At 44.3% G+C, this 23,561-nt stretch overlaps 2 protein-coding genes across 3 annotated transcripts in view; both read left to right on the plus strand.

Moving 5' to 3' along the window:
- heatr3 (HEAT repeat containing 3) overlaps window positions 1-23,561 on the plus strand; it is a 63,819-nt gene that overhangs the window by 6,253 nt on the left and 34,005 nt on the right. Inside the window, exons 13-15 of one of the 2 annotated variants that reach the window (XR_012925386.1) lie at window positions 569-712; window positions 791-967; window positions 1,063-1,260. Coding sequence is in view for 1 of the 2 variants with exons in the window: in XM_076013785.1 (XP_075869900.1) it covers window positions 569-712; window positions 791-967; window positions 1,063-1,176 (435 nt within the window). In the remaining variant the exon portion in view is untranslated. Of the gene's footprint in view, window positions 1-568; window positions 713-790; window positions 968-1,062; window positions 2,117-23,561 lie in introns of those variants that run through there. The other variant, XM_076013785.1, reaches the window with a different exon arrangement.
- On the plus strand, window positions 3,301-23,495 carry tent4b (terminal nucleotidyltransferase 4B). The gene is made up of 12 exons (XM_076013784.1): window positions 3,301-4,320; window positions 15,035-15,158; window positions 16,831-16,877; window positions 17,962-18,082; window positions 18,605-18,712; window positions 18,852-18,980; window positions 19,088-19,301; window positions 19,386-19,512; window positions 19,864-19,967; window positions 20,076-20,296; window positions 20,401-20,547; window positions 21,249-23,495. Exons 1-12 carry the CDS (start codon window positions 3,734-3,736, stop codon window positions 21,399-21,401), a joined length of 2,082 nt encoding a protein of 693 aa, XP_075869899.1. The 5' UTR covers window positions 3,301-3,733; the 3' UTR covers window positions 21,402-23,495.

Below are 23,561 nucleotides of genomic sequence, written 5' to 3' on the forward strand. Positions count from 1 at the left end.
TAGGTTGAGTTTCCAAATGTTGTTGCTATTTTTGTTCCTCCTGGTGTGCGCTATTGTCAGACATCCTGGCTGCATATGATCTCATGAAGTTGTGTCATTTGGTGTTCATTTTAAACAGGGGCCATGAGAGAGCTCCTGCCTTGCTGCAGAGCTCCAGGTTCCCAATAAAAGGGATAAATACAAGGCCAATTAAGATGAATGGGTGTCTTGCATGCAGGATTTTAATAGCCAGATTATTGAATAGGCAAATTGACATGATTGATAGTAGACTATTATTATTATTTGATTTGCATAAGAGGAAATAATTTCCAGCCAAGAGAAACATTATCTGTGTGTTTTTGAAACGTAAACGTGTATAACGGACTAGTTTTGCTTCGGATGCAAGGGTGTCATATAATCCCATATAATCAAATAATGGCAAAGCCACTGTGTGGCATGGCGTCAGGGAATCATTCAATAAATGGAATTAGTCCTTCTGGAAAGATTGGAAATCAAACCGCCTGCTTAGACCAACCTCGTAGAGCCAGTTTAGTAAATTTGCATGTGTTTGTGTTGCTGTTTTTGCCAGTGTATGACCCCCCAGCAGCTAATGAGCCTGAGCGAAGCCGGCACCCGCTGCGAGGTTGTCAGCGTTCGGGTCAACGCCGTGGCCATTCTGGGAATCACTGGCAGCACTCTGGCCAAAGAGAAGGGCACCGCCACAACCCTTCAGGTAACATTCGTCTCTCTCCTCCTCTGTCTGCATGTGTGCCAGTGTGTGTTCTCCATCTAAGAACGTGCGTGGCTGCAGATGATTGGGAGCGCTCTGCTCCAAGTGGCCACTCGGGATGCTGACCTGGTTGTGAACGGGGAAGCCCTGGATGCCCTGTTTGATGTCTTCGCTGATGGAGACGAGGCTGAGACGGCTGCGAAAGACATACAGTTGCTACCTGCACTGAAGGCACTTCAACCAGTCTTTAAGGCCAAGGTATTAAATTAATAGGTATTGTTTTAGTTGAGAAACCGTTTCATTTAATGTGGACATGTCTAACATCCCCCCCCCCCCCCCCCCACTTTGATTAGATACGGAAAGAAGGCAGAGGAAAGTACAGCCCCCAGCAGCTTTGTGTGCTTGATAACATCAAAGTCAACCTCAGAAGATTCATCGGATATCTGGAGAAGGTGATGAAAAAATAAAGACTTTTGACTTTTTGGTTTACATTTTTTCTATTGTAACCTGTGTGATTTGGGTGCATGAACCATCAAGACCAGAATCTGGTCGTTGAACTGCCATATGTTTAATATATGCTTGTAAACCATTATTTGTTTTTGGTTTTTTTTAAGTTTCATTGTTAATATAATCTTAGTTTTCATCGTGATGAGAGATGAAAATAATATTATGATAATATCAGAAAAGAGTTGCCATGTACTTCAAGCAGAGGAAGTTGGATGTCATTTACTGCATGTTGCAGTACGCAGGGCTTTTTTTCTCATTCTCCCTCGTTTGCTGTGTCATTCACTGAGCTTTAAGAAAGTAAAATCTGTTGTCAGAAAAGTGTTTTTCTTTCATGCTAATAAATTTATAATTTGGTTTCGAGCAAGTGGCTCACTTGAAATGGGAAACAGTTGATTTGATGTTTCTGTAATTTAACAAATTTGAAAGAATTTGCTTATTTGCTACGAGGGTTGAAAATTATATTTTAGAAAAAATATTTTGGTCTGTATAACGACCCATTTCTCTTGTTCTAGCTCAGTCTTTGAAATCATTTCTCAGCTTTAGTTCCAAGGACTGCTCAAGGAGGAAACATCCAGGGGTGACTTGCAGTGCAACAGGCACAAAGTTTCTTCAGTGCATACATGTGGTAACATAAACTCACCAGCACAACTGGCTGTGACATTGTTCAAATCTGTCACGGGGCCCAGCTTTACGACTGTTGAGGTTTGGTAGTGTCATTTTTCAAACCAAGATTCTTCATAACAAATGGTGCATTTGTTATGTTCTTGTAATTTTGGAAACTGTCAATAAAACTGTATAACAGAATTTAAAAAAAAACTTTATGAGATACATTTGTCTGAGAATATTACAATGTCAACAGTGAGAAAAAGCCTCTTTTTGAAATAAATGGATATCTTCAGATTTTATGTGTTCAGTGTTTCTGTGTTGCGTCTTTTCATAATTACTTCTGACATAATTACTTGTATTTGTTTTCATTGTTTTAGTTTGAATCCCCATATCAGAATTATTAAGAGTTTTGTATAAAATATCTGGCTTTGAGGAGTTGAGGTAACTATTTTGGAATAAAAAAAAAACATGCTCATTATTTTCTGTTTTAAAGAAAGAAATTTTGTTGAAAGTAATTCACTTATTATAGTTGTCCTGTGATGAACTGGTGACTTGTCCAGTGTGTCACCCTGCCTTTGTCCTATGACAGTTGGTAGATGCTCCAGCAGAGCCTCGCAACCCTGCGAGCCAGAGGAAGCATATATGGAAAACGGATGGATGGATGGATGGATAGTTGCTGCGCTTAAAGTGGAGCTATTTGAACTATGCTGCTGTGTAGATTAATATCAAAGTGGAAGATATTTTAGAGGGAATTTATTTTTGAGTACCTCAGCCTTGGAGTCACTGTACAGTACATTTTCAGTGTAGAGGAAAAATAAAAATGTCAAAAATTACAATGTTATTGGTATTAAACGTGCAAACATCCAATAATGGCTCACAGGTCATAACTACAGTATAAGCGATGACATTTTGGTTGTGCTGCAGTTGAAAAAGAAAAAAATACTATAGCATTGAGACTACCAAAGCTTTTTCATTTTTGCAAAGATATCAACACATTTATCGTTTTATTAATGGCAAAAATATAATTTATACTTTTTTTTAACTTAAGTCCAGTTTAGAATCACTTTCTTAAGTTTACTTCAGAAAATGAGTTGAATCAGTACTTTTTTAGTACTAATTTTTAGACAATAACCCATACTTAGATAATTTAAATACTTTTGTCACCTCTGGTAATGTCATGTGATGTGTTGCAAGAATATATAATGCAGATTGTTGTAGAATGTGCTGAGAAGTATTTCCAGTATCAACCAGAGAGATAATAGTAAAAGATAATGACATCGTGGTGTAACTAATTGCATTTGGCACCGCAATAAACCACATTTACAGCGTCGTCCTGTTAATTCCCTGGGCTTCTCAACTTGAAAAAATAAATCAGACTTGGTTATGTAACTCAAGCTAGTTCGTCTGTTACGTAACAGCCGTGTCTCCGCCTCTTTCAAACGCCCCGCGCATGCGCAGTGCGCACGTACGCTCCGCCATTGAGAGAGGCAGGGACGGGGAGGCGAGGGTCAGACAGCAGGCACCTCGGCAGCCAACGGCTACACGTTTCCTCGCTCTCTCGGCATTTCTACCCTCGACTCAGGCTACCGCTTTGTGACAACGTCGCCTTTTCCCGTGAATGACAACTGCGCTTAGCATCGCCGTCGGCAACCGGGGGGGTGGCGCGCGGTTCGGAAATTGTTCGAAGTGAGCGAGCAGCGGAGGAGCTCGGGAGAAAAAGAGGCAGCCAGCGAGGCTAGCAGCTGAGCTAAGGTTAGCCAGCGGGCTAGCTGCAGGCTAGCTGCGGGCTAACTGCTCACTAGCGGAGCTGCTGCACTGCTCGGTGCTGCTGCTACTGGTGGTGGTGGTGGTGGTGGCGGCGGGGCGGGCGGGGAGCAGGAGCGGGGGGCGCTGTGCCTACAGCTTCGTTTGATGGATCCGAGAATCGCCTGGTTTCAACCAGAACAGCGCGGACCCGCCAACAACCTGTGGATGCAGATTTGGGAGACGACGCAAGGCTTCGGCTACCTGCACGTCAATAGCTGCTACACCACCGGAGCTCTGAGCACGCCGAGCCTCAAAGCGACCGTGAACGGCGCGCCGGGAGCCGCTGTGGCCAGCAGGAACGGGGGGTTTGACACCACCACTACGACCACCTCCACCACCACCACCACCACCGGTGGTGAGGACAGGACTCAGGGCATGTCGACCTCAGCAGGGACCGGAGTACTAGCGGAGCAGCGGGACTTTATACCACTGGAAAGCAATTGCAACTACAACAACCGAGCCCCTGGCCGGGGCAGCCTGGGAGCTGGGGGCCAGCAGCAGCAGGGCAGCGGGGTCGCGGCGCTGTGGAGGGGCTTGACGGACGGACACCCCAACAAAAGGAAAAGAGACAACAAAGCGAGCACTTTCGGATTCAATTCCAGCCTCTTGAACAGTGGCCCCAACACTGGCACCTACGACGGCTACGCGGGGACCCCATGGAAAGTCAGGAACTACTCGGAGGGAGTTGTCGGGTAAGAGGTCGTTTGATGGGAGTTTGATTTGTTGTCTGGGTGTTGGTGTTGGTGTTGGGGGGGGGGGGGGGGAGTAGTAGTAGTAGGAGGAGTTGTTCTGCTCTCTTGATTCCCACCGAGTCAATCTGTAAACTAGGAGTTAATTAGCTGTCATGTCTACGCCTTTCAACACACATGTAAAGGTGACGCTGTCAGACTCAGCCCCACCCACCGCCCCAAGCGCACGCCTACGCCCCTCCGCTTTCACTCGGTTCATAACTTCCGAATTACCCATAAAAGTAGTTCTGATGAGTCGCGATGCGCTGAATGACACTCTAATCGTATACATCTTTTATTTTTTTATTTTTAAATGTCTGGTTCTCTCAGCACGAGGTGCATTTTCCTATTTTTGAGATCTCAACGAGTGAGGATTATAACTGCATATAATTGTGTTTTACGTCACAAAAACGCCAATGGGTTAAAGCAGACCTTTAAACAACCAGGAGTTGTTCTCAATCTTTTCCTTCAGGCATGTAACAGGTCAAAAAAAAAAAAAAAAAAAAAAGCCGTTTTAGAGGCCCTTGCTGACAGTGTGACATGTTCAAGTAGCCGAGCACTCTAGCAAGGTATGTCACACGTGGTGTTGGCTTGGAGGCAGACTAGTAACAGTCATGTAGTTAAAACAAAGTGAAAGCCAACCTCGCATGTTGGGTGTGCAAGAGATCTAAGATGCGTGCTTCCTTTTTGGATTATGAAAAAAAAAAAAAAATGGTAAAGGACTCGTTGAAGCTCTTGTGAATTTTTTAAAAAATGGCTTGAGCTGCACTTTGGACCTCACATTTCTCCTCCATGACCATGTTTAATTTGCCTGTTGTCCATTCAACGCCTTCCCCTTTAGCTGTGTTTAGACGACCCCTTATATATTTAAAGTACACCTTTTTGTATGTTTAAACTGGTTATCATTGTATTTGGATGTGTGATCCATGTCTCTGGAATGTGATGGCTTGATGTTGTTCCGTGGATACATGCAACGGGAACCAGGAGACTGTGGCATGTATATGCCTCAGCCTTGCTTGGGAAAGCTGCTGCGTACCTGCGCAGGTGTGGCCTCAGCAACAAGAATTTCCTACTTCAATTATGCCAACATGAATGCAAACCGTATCGCTCTTCAGTGTTCAATGGACCACAGCCTTGTTTTTTTGTTTTTTTTAAACTTATTTTCACTGTACTAAAAGTATTTCTATGAATACTCGAGGAGCACATTGGTTTGCTACAGACTTCATGCGTGAGATTAGAATTCCAGAAAATGTGCATCCACATTTAGCGAAGCGCAGCAGGGAATGAGCTTAAAGTCACTCCTTGAGTGCGCAGTGGCATGTGTGACAACGCACGAGACACTCTTACGTTACGACTCTGGAGAATTGATGGGCGGAGCCTTACTTACACTTTAAACGGCACTTTAAAGATGTCTCACTCTGGAGACACACCTACTCTCCACATTCTGTTGACATGCGGAGACAAGCAGTGACCTACAGCAGATCCCCATTTGCAATATAGGAAACTTCTGTGTTTGCATTAAGACATTCTTTGGTGATTAGCCGCGTTAATCCCCGGGTTTCCATCAGACTGGCCGCGGCTGTGAGCTGCGGGTAGAACCGTATGGTGCTATTTCACAACGTCACGCATGTGACTGTGATTTATTTGAATTCTGAGGTCTGCACTCCTCCGCGTTGTATTGCTCGTGAAGAAATTGCCTGTGTGTGGGACATAGTGAGGAGGGATGAAATGAAACTTAATGTACCTGTCGGAGTCTAATTATTTCATTTAGTCAGTTTATCTGAAAATCTGCCCCAACTTGTTTTTTTTTTCTAGGTTTCTGTTCGCCTGAATAGAATGGAAGGAGATGATGCTTTAATTAACCCTTTTTAACCTTAGCAAATATTACCACATATTTAACTAATACTTCCTAAATTGCATTTAGACTTTAGATCATTCCCAAAACTTTTCCTCATATGCCTTTTAGTTTTGAGCTCCTAGTATTGGAGTGCGTGTGTGCGTGTGCACGCTGTCCTTTTCAGTACAAAAGGCCGCGGCGTCAGGGTCACCCGGGCTGCCGCTCTGAGGCCGGCCCAGTGTGTGACGGCGCCGATGCAACAGTCGAGTGTACGAGTTCCACGTGTGTGATGTGTTATGATCGTGTGTTGCGCGGAAGCTTGAATCTGATCGCCGATGACCAAAATTCCTCACCCGTCTAATCCCAACGATTCCCCCCTTTTTTACCTGCCTTACATTGACATGTAAGATGATTATATAAGAGTGGCCTTGATGGACTCAACTCAGCTGGCTTGGGCAATATAGTAGGCGGGCAAAGGTGAATGTGGCGTGTTCTTATAGCGTTTGAAATTGCAGAAAGGGCGCTGGGTTGGAGTTGGATGCATTTTTCCACAGGGCCGTCCCCACTCTATATTTGGCCTGGGGGGGTTGGTGTGTGTGTGTGTGTGTGGGGAGGGGTGGGGGGGGGTCGGCTGCAGGGGCTGAGGCATGTGCTTATTTGTATTTTACGCTCCTCCAGTCTTACTGGAACAGAAAAGGTCCCACAAAGCATCCTGCCTCTCGATGGAAAAGGACCAGTGTTTACATGCTCCACACGGCTCCGCTTCCACAATACCACCACCACACACACACACACACACACACACACACCCCACCTCCTCAAGAAACCTGAGTCCCATCTGTGTCTGGCCAATAAGATTTAGCGCTCTAAGGGAGTGTTTCTGATGGAGTAGAGCAGTTATTTAGATTCTTTATATGGGCACAGGAACCGAAGAGTGCGGCCCTGGTTCATCTGCGGTCCGTCTCTGTCTGCCCGGACCCACTGCTGTTGTTGTGCGGTGGCTTTTTATTGTGTAGGCAAGGAGCCTAGGATCGTCGGATTGTTTCTGGAGTTCCAGACATTTTCTGACAGACGGGCGTTGAGACCAACACATTCTGGCTGTTTGTAGAGTTTGTTAAGGGCTCTGTTGTGTTGCTGTTGAACTCTGGCACGTTGTCATTTTTCCCCATCTCAGAGCTCAGTGACAGCAAGGAGTGAAGTGGAGTGATGGAATGGAATGGGCCATATGCGGCCAGTGAAGTTTTTTTAAATCCGGTTTGCCGAGCTTAAAGAAATTATATTAATAGTGAGTCAGAAAATAGCAGTATTTCATCCATATTTTCAGTGTTTTAAGATTCTTTTCAATAAAGAGTTAAATAATGTGAGAAATTAACGCTCAATTTTCAATTGATATTAAAGCAACATGTTTTCTCCATACCCCATCCATCTGCTCCTGCTCCGGCTCCCCCTCTGTCGCATTTTCGAACCTAAAGCGGCCCACCAGTCAGAAGCTTTGCCCACCCTCGTCCGTACCATTCATCTCCTATTGGTCCACAGATCTGCCGCAGGTGCATCAATCTTAAATCCTCTTTGTCTTCATCGCGGCTCTTGTTCTTTTTTTTTTTAAGTTCAACAGAGCCTCAGCACACACCAGTGGGCAGCGCCTCTCTCAACCAATCAATCAAATTTGATTTGTGTAGCACCTTACTACAGCCAAACGGTTGCTTTCCAGAGTAAAACGCAATAAAAGCAATAGTCGTAGAACATAGTTGAAACACAAAATTACAACGAATGTGCAAAAATCAAAATGCAAAATTAGTCAAACATAATTAAAACACAAGCGTAAAACCTATTAGCAGCAGTCCAGTCACTCTCAGACTCAACATCCACAGTTTGAAGTGTAGTTGTAAATGAGTCTTCTGTCTGTCTGTCTGTTTGTCTGTGTGGTGTCTATCCCACTGTCTCTGCCTACTCTGCTGGCCAGAGCTAGAGGGGAGAGAAAACCCTGCATGCTGCTCACTTGGACCACAGGTGAAACGGCAGTGAGCTCCCAGTGAACAGCACGTGTTGGCAGCGCTCCATGGCTCAGCCTTCCCATGTGTAGGCAGGAATGTGTTTTTCTTTTTTTCTCCCCCGCCGCCCCCACCCCCCCACTCTTCCTGTCCAATGGAGAGCCTTCCAATATACCAGACTGATGCAGTCAGCGGGCGACACGCAGCGCTCTGTTTGTTCAGACTGTGACCTTCTTAACGTGAATAGTGAACAGAAGGGCTTTGACGCTTTTTGACAAGCTTAGTTTCAGGGACTGAGTCCAATCAAGACCTCACTCGCCGGGCCAGACCCGGTTTCTGTCTGCGTCCCATTATTGGTCCCCTGACGTCTTTCTCAGTGTTTTCAGAGAACCTGGGCATGAGGCAGAATCGTGGGAGTCATTTAGAGTTGCTCATTTATAAACAGTATTGCAGAGGCACAAATTGAGACTGGCGTGTGTTTTTTTTCACGACATGGTTAATAAGTGCCATGGTTAAAATGTGCCAACACTTTAGAATTAGACTGGCTCGTTTTATCACACATATTTGTGTAATATCCTGAATGGAAATTGTTGGACATGCTTTTGCCATCAAATCTTGGTTGAATTTTTATATTTAAATTCTGCCTCGTGTCTGTCTGGTTTTCACCTCATCAGTGGTCCGACGCACCCGTCGGGCAGGGTCCTTATTAGCCGCCATCAGGTGCGTCGCTGCCCCCGACTGTGTAAATGGAGCTGTTTCTTCCCAGCGGCCGCCGCTTAGCACCCCAGATCAGCTTCATTGATGAAACATTAATGAAGAAGCCATCTGCCAGACACTGACACCTCTGCCTCTGTTTGTGGTTGTCCTCATTAGTGAAAGAGACGCTTGCACTGGGACTGAAAGGTGTCGTGTAACACATGTGCACACACTATCCTTTTTTATTACAGAAAACTTGCCAAGAATTTCAAGTTTGTACAAAAAAAGTGACGCGTTAGTCGATGTGATACGTTGAGCCAAAGCAATCAAAGGATTTCTTTCCAACAGGCTTCATCCAGTGCACAACCCTGGGAGTCTGTCAGAGTGTTCTGATCATTCATTCATCATCTATTCACCCTTCGTTGGTCTAAGACATTCTCACGATGCCTGTTATTTAATTATTAAATCCTAAAAGTAAGCTTTGGGAGCTTTGAGAGGCACCTTTGTACCGTCGAGACTAAGTGAAAAGTCACTAAGTAGTGCTTAGTATGGAAAGACACGAGCCCATCTCCTCTTGTGATACAGCAATGAACAGGTGGTTTACATTTCTAAAGCTAGCTTGTCACATTTCATGATAACGCATTCCATGTAATGAACTTCTCAGGGAACTTAGTTTAGATTTGGATTCTATGGACCAGCCCTGTTGGTATTTCCTAGAACTAAGTCCTAAGAACTGTATGTTCAAACCTTTGTGTGTACTACCGCTGTAGTATTTGCAAAAGTACACTGGGGACTCAATGGCATTAGGCCGACCTTACGGTTCCGTGCCTTTTCATTCTGTCAGTCAGATTTCATATTACACGAGGAGCACAGAGCCTCTTGTGAGAGCGCCGGCCACATCCACATCCACATCTCTTCAATAAGATTCCACTGTAACGCTGCATTAAAGAAGGCAAGAGGGATCATCTGATAAGCAGAGCCAAGAGTCCATGTGCTCTAAAGGCAGCGAGATGGTCTGCTATCTAACATGGTCTAAGTGGGCGGGGTATTGAACGTTATGACATAATGACAGTCGAACAGTTGTGACTGCTTTGTTTTCTGAAATATAAAATTAGCTGATGATTGACAAGGCAGTGAGACTTGATGTTGCACTTTGGGACGTAGGGGAACATTATGTTTTGGAACATTACGCATGGAATCTGAAAATACTTTGAAATGGTTGTGTTTTGTTTCTCCTCTGTTTGATTGTAAAACAGTGGGGGTAATTTAGATTTGAGCTGAGCACTCTGCCCCAACCGCCAGGAAATGAAAAGTAAAGCTGCGTTTGTGATGGGGACTGTAGTTTCATTTAGCCTGAAGTGAAACCTAACAGCTCAGTGCAGAAGGCTGGACTCTCTGATGTGCACTGAGGGAAACAAGCAGGGAGTGTTTGTAAGTTTCAATTTTGGATGAGCGGGGAGGGAAAGAGTCCAGACCTTTCAATGCCACCCTCGACTATTTGCCTTGCTGCTCATATCACTACTTTGATTATTATTTCAAGACTTTCCCATTCACCTTTTCTGGTCACGGGGTCAGAAAACACTGGATGTTTTCTCTGCTCTGTCAAAGACTCATCCTTTATTTCCTGAATAACCTCCACAATAAAGCCACCGGCACTGACAAAGTGACCTTTGATCTTGATTATGCAGCTGTAAGCCATGGGTTGTTGATTAACTACATCACAATAAAATAATACACTATGAATAAGGCTTATCACTTATTATGCAATGCTGTAGTATTTTCTTTTTCTTTTTTTTTTTTTTTGGGCATTTTGACTTTTAGAATTGTAGGTTGTGTTAACATGCAGAGACAAATCAAATGGTAGTGGCTTTGGCTGAAGAGGTGGTCTCCGTTTGCCTACCAGTGAACTCCACTGCGGTACTGCGGTGCCTTTTGTAGTGCAGAAGCTTCTGTCCTCAGTAAGTACACCTCATGTTGTTTGAGATGTCCAACTGTAGGTCTAACCTTCCATGATGTCTCTGCATCTGATGACGAGGTCCCGGCTCTGAAGGAGTATTGGTTCAGGAGCACAGCATCTTTGAGAATCATTGGGATGTAGCCAATACTTTTCAGTGATGCGTTGACCATGGCCAGGAACAACCGCTGCAGTGGTCGTCTCCATTGTCTATGTGCTTATTGCTCTGCTCTGGCTATTCTGCTTAAGCCTCGGGAGTCATGGAAACGTAATGCCCCACGTTTCCTTCTCCGGCTGGGTGTCATGGAAACGCTCCGCCAGTAGTGCAGCACGGAGACCACGCTATGAATGAACCAGTATCAACGCAAATTGCATTTGCTAGAAGATTAAACAGTCTGCGATTCTTGAGTCCTGTGCAGGAACAGCTTTGGGTCACTCGGTCTGTATTTTGAAATCTGTGGTAGATTTGGAGTCATTTTACTCGTAGTGCTGATTTTGCATTTGGGTCTTCCTCTCTGCTGATCCAGTCAATGATAAAGGTGGCACCATGTCAGGTTACGAGCACTAGTTAGTAAAGCAACCATGGATGCAAATTATCAGTGAATTCATTAATCGCTAGTTGATTGAGCTTATCGATCGATCAACCACTAAAAAGCATTTTTTCCTGAGAACCTAAATTTCACTATGAAAAATCGAATGGGTCACATTTTAACTTAAATATATATATATTATTATTATGTATATACTTAAAAAAAAAGTTGTTTAAAAGTAATTTTCTGCCGTCCACACAAACTTATTTAATTTCTGGAATTCGTGCTCCTCTTCTCTCCAGAGTTTGGATTCATGGCTCTTGGAAAGAAGCCCTTCAGGCAAACTCCCTGAGTTCCTATTCCTGAAATATTGATATATCATTTTTTTTGGCTTGCATTTTCATTGTAAACAGTCCATAAGGCGGTGCCACATCCCCAAGCATTGACAACCAGATCAATATTTAGAATTTTCCCTCACCTAAAAAAAAAATATTGTGGCACGATAAAAACTATAGAGGTGACTGATAATTTCTGTCACAATACAGAAAAAAAGAAAAATAAAAACACAAAAAAATAATGAAAATGTTAAACTGATATCCTACTGTATCTATAATAGAAATTGCATGTTAAAAATGTAAATGCAGAATTGTAGAACAGTCTAGCTGCGTGTACATGGCCGCTATCGTGCTGTGGACAACCCAAGCTGACACTCTTGGGCCATGCAAGTGACACGCCAAGAACACGTGGGCAATTTCATATCAGAACCACTCACAAACTCACAACTGGCTCCCATTTTTGACTTAAAGGAGCCATTCAAACGACTGACTCATTCGCGAGCGTCACGTCACGTCTCTCCCTCCCTGTCAGTCTTCAGTGGGGCAGCGTCTGTGACCGAGTGTGGGTGGTTTTGTGGCTGTTTGTGTTGGCTGGTTGTGTGCTGAAGACTAGATAGTGTGTAGACCAAACTGGCCAGTGTGTGGGCGCAGCGACCTACTGGATGGACAAACAGCCGCCTTTATTATTCCTCAATACCCCACTCCATTTTTCTTTCTCAACAAAGTTGGGCTGTTGCTGAGTTTTTGTTTTTGTATAATGCCTACTTCAGTTACTTTGCTATCCCGTCACAGAGTAACACTGTAGAAGACATCTGAACTGATTGAGAAGCTTTCCTTACAATCGTTTTCCCATTAGAGTCCTGCTGAAATGGGTGATTTAGAGATGTGACCGCACCATAATCTCAGCAGTAAGTCCAACATACAATATTTTGTGATCTCAAAGAAAGAAACAGAGTTGCCAACACTTATTGGACTTATAAATATGTGCAAAATATATGAAAATATGTGCCTGAAATATAGATATAATCGCCACCATCTTTAAATGTGTGTTTGTTTTTTTAAAGGACTGTTTTATTTCTTTGTTTTGTTGTTTTCACCCCAAATGCTGCTGTGCTAATGCCTTTGTAGTGGCAGCACACGCAGGCAGGCGGCGGCCGCACTTGCACTACACTCGCACCCGCAGCCCCGGCGACCTGATATACTGGCCGGGACTTGTGCACGAGCCAACAATACAAATTTGAACTTTCACTGTTTTTTGAAGGAGATCGCAGGAGATGCTACAGTTTTCCTTCTTCCTTGTGCTTCTTGGTGTTTATACTTGTTTCATTCAACAAAATGCACACGTAACAAGTGGCTCTAGATGTACTGTTTTTTTGAAGAAATCAAAATTAAAGTGATCAAAATAGAAATCCTTTCATTTGGTTCCCAATTAAGACACTCTGGGAAGAATTACCTTCCATAAATCACGATTAACTATGGAAATTCAGCGGTTGGTCGTGATTTAAAAAAAGAAAATGCATAATTTGACAGCCCCACTGTACTCACTATACATTCTCAGTCACAATTTTACACCGGTGCCTGATGTTGCTCCTCAGGTTGAATCCACCAGGGCTTTGACAGGAGATCTGACGATCCAAATACTCGGAAGACTTCCAGAAGAGCTTTTTTTTACCTGCGGCAGACTGGCTGTCGAGGGACACCGCAGCTGCTTATCCAGCCTTTTGTGACTCATATCCCTATCTGTCACTTGCACAAGAAAAAGTTCAACAGTTTGTCTCAGGAATTATTGCTTTCAGCTGCTTGGCTCAGCGCCGCCTCTCTTTCCCTACATAGCCGGACAAAACTGCACCCATTCAGTTTAAACCGCACCAGTGGACCACAGCAGCATTGGCTCACAAGCACTGACGACCTTTGAAGGGTCTCTATCACCTGAAGACAGGTGCTGAGAAAAATTAGCTCTGCCTCTGTGTAATTTGATGACTTGCCATGGCTGGACCTCAGTCAAGAAATATGCATGTAGTGCGAAAGGCACAGCTCTTGGCCATGTCCAGTCTGGGGGACATCTGTGTCTTTGGCAAGTGACTTGATGCTCTTGGTTGTGCATTTCCGTAAGCAGTCGGCACACAAGAAGAATAGAACAGATCAGAGGCTTCTTGTTGAATTTAATTTCCTATCAATGGCTTAAAATAACAATATGGGCAATTAGGAATTTGCAGTTCTTCAGTTGAATAATTTCTAGAAAAAGCAACCAAATTTATTCGCTCCCAGATCTTTAATTTCCTACACTCTGCCTGGAGCTTCCTTGAATGACTCAGTATCCCAAAACAAATCCCCAAATTAATAATATAATATAATTCATTCATTTATTTATTAATCGTTATTAGTTCAAAATTATTGACTGACCTTATCAATCGATTAATGATAAGCGGCAGTTTTACATGAGAACCTAAATTTAACACTGAAAAGTGTGTAAGGAAGACATTTAACCCTTAAATAATGTTGAGGGTCCAGTCTGACCTATTTTTACATTAAAGAAAAGTAAAAGCACCCTAAACATTTATCCTTAACATTAAAAATTAAGACAAATACAGCGAGGCAAGGCATGAAAACAAAGGGTTTTCCAAAACGTGCAGGGAAGGAGAAGGAAGAAGAACGCAGACTTTGCTTGTTGGTCCCACATGTTTGCAAAGCGTTGAAAACAAACTGGCTGTGGGATGTGGGTGTTGGAATTAGACCTGGAGAGGTTATCAGTGAGGTATCAGGGACTTGCAGAACTGCCTGTTTTTGCATGGTTGGCTTAGGCAGACTTTTGGACACTGATGGCAAAGACAACATTTGTCCATTTTTGCAAGAGGGGCTATAAAGTGAACGTTAAAGAGCAACAACAACCTGCTTGTTTGTTGTTCAGTCTGCTTATCTTTTACGCCCATTCTTTCTTGATAACCAGGATGTGCGTAGGGGTAAAGTGTGTGCAGTGTATGGTCACGTGACTGCTCAGCATGTGGAGCACGCCAAAATGGACTCCAGTAAAGCAGGGAAGATAATCTAAGAACAACAATATGATTTTAAGATGTTGAAACACAGTTGGAAAATGCCTTACATTTATTGCAAGTTGCAACGGAACTGTTTTTTTTTTTATCTCACGTCCCTGATTCAAGCTGGTTGAATGCCAGCAATCATGAATAATTCAGTCTTAAATACCGCTCCCTGTCCTGTCGTCGGCTCCTTTCAGAGAATTGGATGAAAATCTTCCTCACTTTGCAGCGCTGCGACGGCTGAAGCAGGTTTTCCCGGCTGAACTTTCCCTCAGAAACGTGTGCGTGCTTGTTCGGCAGGTTGCACGAGGAGGTCCACGACTTCTTCAACTACATCTCCCCGCGACCGGAGGAGGAGAAGATGAGGCTGGAGGTGGTGGACAGAATCAAGGGAGTCATCCACGACCTGTGGCCCAGCGCTGAGGTACCTTCCCCGCTCACCCAACATACTCCTCTGCAGTCTTTCTTCTCCTGCTTCCTCACTCATCCTGCAGCTGATTGCTGGAAAGTGTTAAGACACAGCACATGGCCTGACTGGGAACCAACTGTTGGAATAATGAATGTTTCAAGAAAATGTTGACAGTGGCACAATTATTAACACTTGAAGCGCTCTTATTCTCGCTGCTCTGGCCATCCTAGAGATCTAGTTGTATCGTTGCCAGCTGCTTAAGCCTTTAATTTAATCCTCTTGGTTTCTGTTCAACTCCCTGCTGCACTTCACCGTTTGGCTCATGTTGTCAGCGTCACCTGCGGCAGCTTGGTACCTACTGACTTAGATCCTACTGATAGAGCAGTGTGCTTCAAAGTGTGCGCCTGGAGCTTAGCAGCCCCTGAATTAGGCAAAGCGATGCTCAGTCTATCCTGGTTGCTCTCCTACCCAGCACCATTTCCATTGGCATCAAACTCCCACATCAGTTGCGTTTCCATGACCCCTAGAATTGCGCAAAACCTAAATCTGGCACTAAAAGAACTGGCTGTGGAAACAGCTCAACTTTGAAAAACTTCTCAAATATGGCTAAAAGGTTTTGAGGCTCTCATGAGGTGGTTTTTCCAGACGCATCCATGTGGAGGTATATCGCAAAAGTGTCATGGAAACACTTAATTTCACGTTATGTGTCTGCTGACTTGATGTTCGGGGTCACGTGACCAGTTCACTGACCAGTGAAAATGGCGCGTTATGTTTGGACGGAGGAGGAGATGGAATATTTTTTTACAAGTCACCAAAGAGAAAAATATAACAACCATTCTTGACAGCAAACAGACAGGACGAGAATTACGGCTTATGCGCGTCACACCAGTCAATGGAAACACTTGCACGTCGCAATTGTACTTTGTCAAAATTTTAGAAATATTGCTTTTATTTTGCGAAAAAAACTGTCATGGAAACGCAGCTACTGTCTCCCTCGCGCCCTGAGTTTTAAAACGCTCCTCTGGTTTGTGTCAAGGTGAGATCAAACAAAGCCGCCCTGGGCGACCTTGGCGCTCACCTCACCTTTGGCAAAAACCCTCAAGTTATATATAAGAAAGTAAGAAAGAAAGAAAGAAAGAAAGAAACACGGCCTGACAGTCAGCTTAGTCTGGGCCATGTGACTGGGCCGCGGCGTGAGGCTGATACTGCAGCTTGGTGTGGGATAAAAGGCCACTGGTTCAGATGAGTAGACTGCAGTTGTGAAAGGTGACGATCGGTGATTAAAAGGTTGATGCTGTCTGCATAAAGTTCTACCAGGTGTGTTTGGAACAATTGATGCCACAGCCCCTGATGCAAGGCGTCTCTTCTTGCAATGCAGCTGAGGTGTCTATAATAAGCTCAACCAACCTTTCCTTCACCCCTGATTGATGTTCCATGGTAGGTTTGAGGTTTTTTAAATAGCTTTGACCGCACCTGTGCGGTTTTCTTTAGGCTTGCCACTCAGTAACGACTACCCCAAGGTGTTACAATAACATTGAATTTGTGCATCTTGAAGAACAGGTTCTCTACTGGCAGGATCAGTGTGAGAAAATCGCTGCCTTCTCACTTTTTGGTTGTCTTGAAAGGGCGTGTCTGTATTAATGTGAGTCAGATGAAATGCATACGATGATCATGTTTGTCTCTGCAGGTCCAAGTGTTTGGGAGCTTCAGCACCGGCCTTTATCTTCCAACAAGGTGAGACATTCATTCCATTTAAATTTCATTTGTTTTATTTTATTTTAGCTATGCTGTGACGGTAAACACCCTCCTGATATTTGTGACAAGTCATCGAATCGTGAATTGCTTTTGTTATGACGACAAAGCAGTTTGACAAGTTCAATAATATTTTAATGTAATATATTATTTCTGATTTTTAGCGTCGCCGTCGACCTCCTTTTTTTTTTTGATATTACGCTGAAAGAGCTGCGACATACGTGGGCAAGCGCAGCGTGTACCTGCTCTGTCAACACACAGACGCAAATAAGTCAGTGGGATTAGTCTGCTCTTGACACCATGCTAAGCAGTTTAATGGGGCTGAGCTATTTAGTGATGCGCGCGCATGTCAGCAGGTGCTGTGCTTTACGTAGGTTCCAATGAATCTACAGGTGGTCTGTGGGCATATAGGAAACCTGCCGCATCTGCTGAGATCCTGACTGCACACAGGAGGAGTTGATCATGGTGAATGAAAAGTAACTGATGGTAGAAACAGAGCCACTTAACATCAGGTGAGGTTTCTGAGGAAGACAGAAGTCTGTGCCCGCTTCCTCGTGCACTGAGGGTGGGTGGGGGTCTGCTGGAGCCTCTCCCAGCTGTCATGGGTTCATCACAGTTCAGGGCCACATAGAAAGACAAACACACACATGCGCGCGCGCACACACACACACACACACACACACACACACACACACACACACACACACACACACACACACACACCTATGGCCAGTTTAGAATTTCCAGTTCACCTCACATGGAGTTTTTTGGACGGTGGGAGGACGCTGGAGAACCTGGAGAGAAACTCCCGGGGAAGGTTGCGTGGAATGACCCCACGACCTTCTTTCTGTCAGGTGACGTCTCTAAACCACTGCACCACCAGGCGTCCGTCGAAACATGTAAAGGAAGGAGAATTTAACAAATTCTTTTGTCAGATGTAGGAAAAAAAACACTTCATCATTCACAACATCAGGAGTGCTTCTGCAGTGAGGATTGTTTGGGTCAATGAGTTGGGTCTGTGCGATAATTCATGTTCCCACTGCCCGTTCCACCTCTCTCCTTCCAGTGACATTGACCTGGTGGTCTTTGGGAAGTGGGAGACCCTCCCTCTGTGGACGCTTGAGGAGGCTCTGCGCAAGAGGAACGTAGCAGACGAGAACTCCATCAAAGTTTTAGACAAGGCAACGGTAAGAAAATCCTCGTTTTCACATTCTTTCCTTGAGTGAACCTTCACAGTTTGGGGCCTCTGTGGGTGCTGCTGATCTTGCAAAATTTGAGATCTTTGACTTAACACTAACACTGTAATAATAATAATAATAATAATAATAACAATGATGAACAAAGTTTTGGATGACAAGTCCTTTGATTAGTATTTTGTGCTATTTTTAAAGTACAGCATGGTCACATTTGCGTTGCCCTCTGAGTTTATTTTCTCTGTGGACTTAAAGGATTTTAATGAAGCTTTTTCTTTGTGTTTCATGTTGTGAAGAGCAGATTAACAATTTAAATCTTTGCCCAAGGAGCTTAACAAAAGGATTTTGGGTTTAGTTGCATGCGTGTTAGGTTTTCAAGCTTACAATAGACTTAAAGTGATGTTACAGGTCATTGTTTATGTAAGAACAACAGTAGCAGTGCCACAACCATAGGTGTCAACCGAGTCGTCCCGTTTTTTTGCTCTCCATCAACAACTCTGCCGTTGTCGTCTGCAGGTTCCCATCATCAAACTCACCGACTCCTTCACTGAGGTCAAAGTGGACATCAGCTTTAACATGAAGAGTGGCGTTAAAGCCGCCCGGCTCATTAAAGAGTTCAAAGAGGTACGAGCTGACGATCATTTTTCATATTCACTCTGGTTTGCTTTATAAACCCCACATTTAAGCACTCTCTGGATGCTGGAAGCAGCTGCAGGCGTTTGATGCAGTCTTTTTGTGTCCTTACGGTGTCTCTGTCCTGCAGAAATACCCCGTGCTGCCTTACCTGGTGCTGGTGCTCAAGCAGTTCCTACTACAGAGGGACCTAAATGAGGTTTTTACCGGTGGAATCGGTTCCTACAGTCTCTTCCTCATGGCTGTCAGCTTCCTGCAGGTCAGTAAGACTGGCTAAAAGTCTCAGGTTTTTATTGGAAAAGATTTACGATGCGGTGACAAATCAGTATAAACATCAGCGGCTAAAAGTGATCTTCCTCCTTGCAGCTCCACTATAGGGACGACGTCCGCAGCCCCAACAGTAACATTGGAGTTCTGCTCATCGAGTTCTTTGAGCTGTACGGCCGCCACTTCAACTATCTGAAGACTGGCATCAGGATAAAAGACGGCGGTTGCTACGTGGCCAAAGATGAGGTTCAGAAGAACCTGATGGACGGCTACAGGCCCTCTATGCTTTACATTGAGGACCCACTGCAACCAGGTTGGAACGCTGAAAAATGGACCGGGGCTTTCAGTGGCCATCGACACGTTGACGCTGACCGACTCTCTGCCTCGTCTCCAACAGATAACGACGTTGGCCGGAGTTCCTACGGTGCTATGCAAGTGAAGCAGGCCTTTGACTACGCCTACGTAGTGCTCAGCCATGCTGTGTCGCCCATCGCCAAGTTCTACCCCAACAACGAGTCTGAGAGGTAAGAAGTGAGAGAGAGAAAAAAAAAAATACAACTTTCTCACACAAGAATACAAATAGGGTCCCAAACATTGCGGCTCCATCACTCCAAGTCCAGTGCTGCTGCCAAAATGCAAAATTTTGCATCAGTTTTAAATGGATCCCACAATGATCTCGATGCCAGTTTTTGCCTTGTGATGCAGCCCTGTTCCGCACCAGTCCGGCGAACTACACAACCTGATGTCACACAGTTGCCCACTCCCAGACACAAAAACCCTACTGGCGTCTGATGCAGCACCTTACTTGGCTTGAATGCTGGCTAAATTACGAGCTGCTGCTGACCACTGATGTCGTAACTCCTCTGTCTTGACAGCATACTCGGCCGAATAATCCGTGTTACGCAGGAAGTGGATGAATACAGGGAATGGATCCGGAAAAACTGGGGAAACGCCACACAAAATGATCTGACGCTCAACAGTAGGCTCAGCTTGTCTCTCTTTCAGTTTACGTTTCTGAAAAGAAGTGCTAATTTTACATGTGGTGACTGAGTTTTCTCTCTCTCTCTCTCTCTCTCCTCCCCCGCAGGAAATGATGTGTCCTTGTTTGAGTCTCAGCAACTTGATGAATGCAACAACAACGTGGAGGACGACGACGACGATGACGACGACGTTGTGGTTTTACCGTCGGCCCCCAACAGCAAAACGTCGTCCAACTCATCCTCGCCGTCGCCCTCTCTGCACTCCTCCCCCTCCCCGTCCCCACTGTCGCCCTCTTTAACATCCTCCACCTCCAGTTCCAGTGACGCAGTCAGTATACCAGCTTTTGGAGACTTTACTGTTGCATTTTGTTTGTGGTGGTGGGGCGGTGGGGACCATGTAGTCATCCGCCATGTTTGCTTTGCCTTCCACAGGACTCTGACGGCACGCCGTGCAAGACAGCCAAGCAGCAGGCCAGCCGGGGCTCCAGTGCCCACCGGGAACTGTCGGCTGTCGTCAGTAATCAGAGGCCACAGAGCCACACGAGCAGCTCTCCTTCTGGGGGCAAAAAGGGAGGAAAGGTACAGTAGCCTCAGCATTACATGCATCATTATTACGCAGCACATGACAGCGGTCAGAGGAGTTTATCTCCCCCCGCCCCCGTCCTTCCCTTACTGTTAATTTTGTTGACGAAAAGTTTTCGTCATAGTTGTCGTTTTTTTTTTCTGACTGAAACAAGACGATAACTAAATAAAAATTCATTCACAAGGACTAAGACGATGACAAGGTGTAGTGACATTTTCGTCAACGAATAAAAACGAGACAAAAATGTGCGTCGGAGACGAGTTCCAATCAGAACTCATTTGGTTTGTGGAAGGAAATGAGGCTTTAGAAAGTGGCGGGAGGAGCAGCGTGGTCAGGAAGTTAGGTGGCAGGTACACGCAGATGGTCTGGTCCAGACTAGTTTGAGACCAAATGTCAACACCGGGGAGGAAGAGGCAACAGCACATTTGGATGAACTTCACATTTGATATGAAAGAAAATAAAACACTTTGTAAAAACTGCAGCGCGAAGATATCAGGAATCGACCTAATGGACTGTCGTTTTAGTTGACTAAAATCATTCTGATATTTTGTCAACTAAAACGGCTTAGATGATTAAATTACTGACTTAATGACTAAAACTAAATAATATTTTAGTCAAAAGATGATGACTAAAACTAAATCACATTCTGCTGTCAAAATTAACACTGCCGTCCTCCGGTTGCTCTTCCTGTTTCCAGGCCAGGACATCACGGTCTCAGCAGAAGAGCGGCCATCACGGGCAGCAGGGCTCCGCCAACAAAAGTCGTCAGAGCAACAAGCCACATCACCACAGCAACAACAAGAAGAGGAAAAATGTGCGAGACTCCACACAGGAGGACCTTTGCAGATAGGAGTGACCTGGCATGACCTCTCCCACCCCTGTCTGCAACTGACTGACAGTCTGGTCCCATTCTGCTGCGCCAGTCTCCAGTAGTGACTGTTAGGAGAGCAGGAATTGCCCTGGAACGCGGGGTTTATTTTTTTTTCTTTTCTTTTCTTTTCGGAACTGCAAATCAAAAAGGATAGACGCTCATCCGCTTTCCAACAACTTCCTCTACAGAGTGATTTTTCTTCCAGCAGCCAGCAAACCTACACAGCTTGCCTTTTGCGCCACCTGCTGTTCAGGAATAGACTGCTCGGGTGTCTGGGATCCACTTTGGAGCAATACTTGGAACAGCTGGCTGGACTATATAAGGTCAAAAAAAATTGTTTAAAAAAAAAAAATGAAATAAAAGCAAATGGCTTAAAATGTACAAAAAAGATAAAAAAAAATGTAATGTTGAGCAAAAGGTAAAAAAAGATAGATTTTTTTTGTAAAATGGTAAGTATAAATGCAATCAATAAGAGTGGGACATAACTTATGCATGAAAATTTTTCTCTGTTGGTTAGTTTTTTGTTGGTTTAATTGTTTTTATGTCTACAACAGGTTATACAAAGATTTGTACAAAAAAAAAAAAATGCATAGGCAAAACATGGTTAAAGACAAGTAAAGAGAGAGTTTCTTATGACCTTTTTACAACATACCGATTGAAGACATGTAAACATGCACATCCTGTGCCCATGAACTTTTTTTGGCCACAGCCATGAATTGTCTTGGGCCCCATTGCCAACATAGATCATCAGCATCTTATTTTCACTCTGGGTCGCTCACAGTATTAACATATAGCCTTTAATGAGCCAGTGCTCAGTCAGTTTCCTGTTGAAGACTGGACAAAGCCTCGTCTCTCAGACGCATTAATAGCACAGCTACACCATGTGTACAGGCTTTAAGACTAAAGGTTTAAAAAAAAAAAAAAAAAAAAGATATTAACAAGGGTTGATAATGGTTTTTATTGAAAAGTCCTCCTCTAAAAGGGTGTTAACATTACAAGTGTGCGTTTAAAATCTGCTTTTTTTTTCCCCGGGGGCATTTTGCAAACCACACCAATGTATTTATTTTTTAAGAATTATATGAGTATAATATGGATAAACATGTATGTATAAACATTAGAGACCATATCTTTGCGCCCTATATTTTGTGGGGGAAGTTGGAAAGGGAGACTTCTATTCAGGTAAATACTATCATGATGATTCACTAGGGAGTTCTCAGCAACACTTGGGTCCGAGTCCAAATTGACTGATCATGTTCTCTGTGATAAATTTGTTTTAATGTGTGTGTGTGTGTGGGGGGGGGGCTAATTTAAGTTAATGTAATAGACCGCAGCTAGACGCACCGTCACATTGTGTCAGTCAGCAACGTCTACCAAGGCCACCTCGCCAGTAGATGGAGCCATTCCTCAAAAATGTTCACCCCCCCCATCCCCCCCAGATTGTGCGCTCGTTCGTGGGCAGTAAGTGGATGGTGTATCGGCATTGTTTCATCGTCGACGGATATCACGACTTTTTTTTTTTCTTCCCCCGTTTTTTCCCCTTGATTTTTTTTTTCTTTTCTTTTGAACTGAGTAGAAAAGTGATGCGGCTGTTGTTGGTGCTGGAGGAAGCACACCCACACGTCTCACTGTTTCTTTGTCCAAGATGACACCCAAACAAACACAACAAGGAAGCGACGAGCAATAACAAAACCACCTCACACCGCAAACCATTTCTCTGTTATGACCGCTGCAGCTCCAGGATGTCACGCTCCCTCTGACAAGCGAAGCACACTTTCTATTTGTCCGTGTTAGAATTTATTCTACTTCTTTGTCATGAAAGTTCAAGTGACAATGCGTCGTCACCTCCATATTACATAGCCCAGACACCTCGAATTGCTGTTAGACTGACGAGTACAACGGTGAATGAGTGAATGCAACCGGTGCCATCAGGATGTTCACAGATCATCTCTATCTCGATACAGGAAGTCTTCAACTGTACCCCCACCCGCACCCCCCCAACCCATCCACATCCCCTCGGTAACTTTTATTCTCTGCAGCTATTACAATTCATGCAATAAAACAATTTACTCTCTCCGACTGTTCAGACCTCTCTTTTGTCTCATCTCGCTTCATGACTGACTCGGTTCATTTGACGCGTTG

Source organism: Nelusetta ayraudi, unplaced genomic scaffold, assembly GCF_046127955.1.
Source record: "Nelusetta ayraudi isolate G7.1 ecotype Tasmania unplaced genomic scaffold, CSIRO-AGI_Nayr_v1 ptg000157l, whole genome shotgun sequence".
Taxonomy (NCBI): Eukaryota; Metazoa; Chordata; class Actinopteri; order Tetraodontiformes; family Monacanthidae; genus Nelusetta; species Nelusetta ayraudi.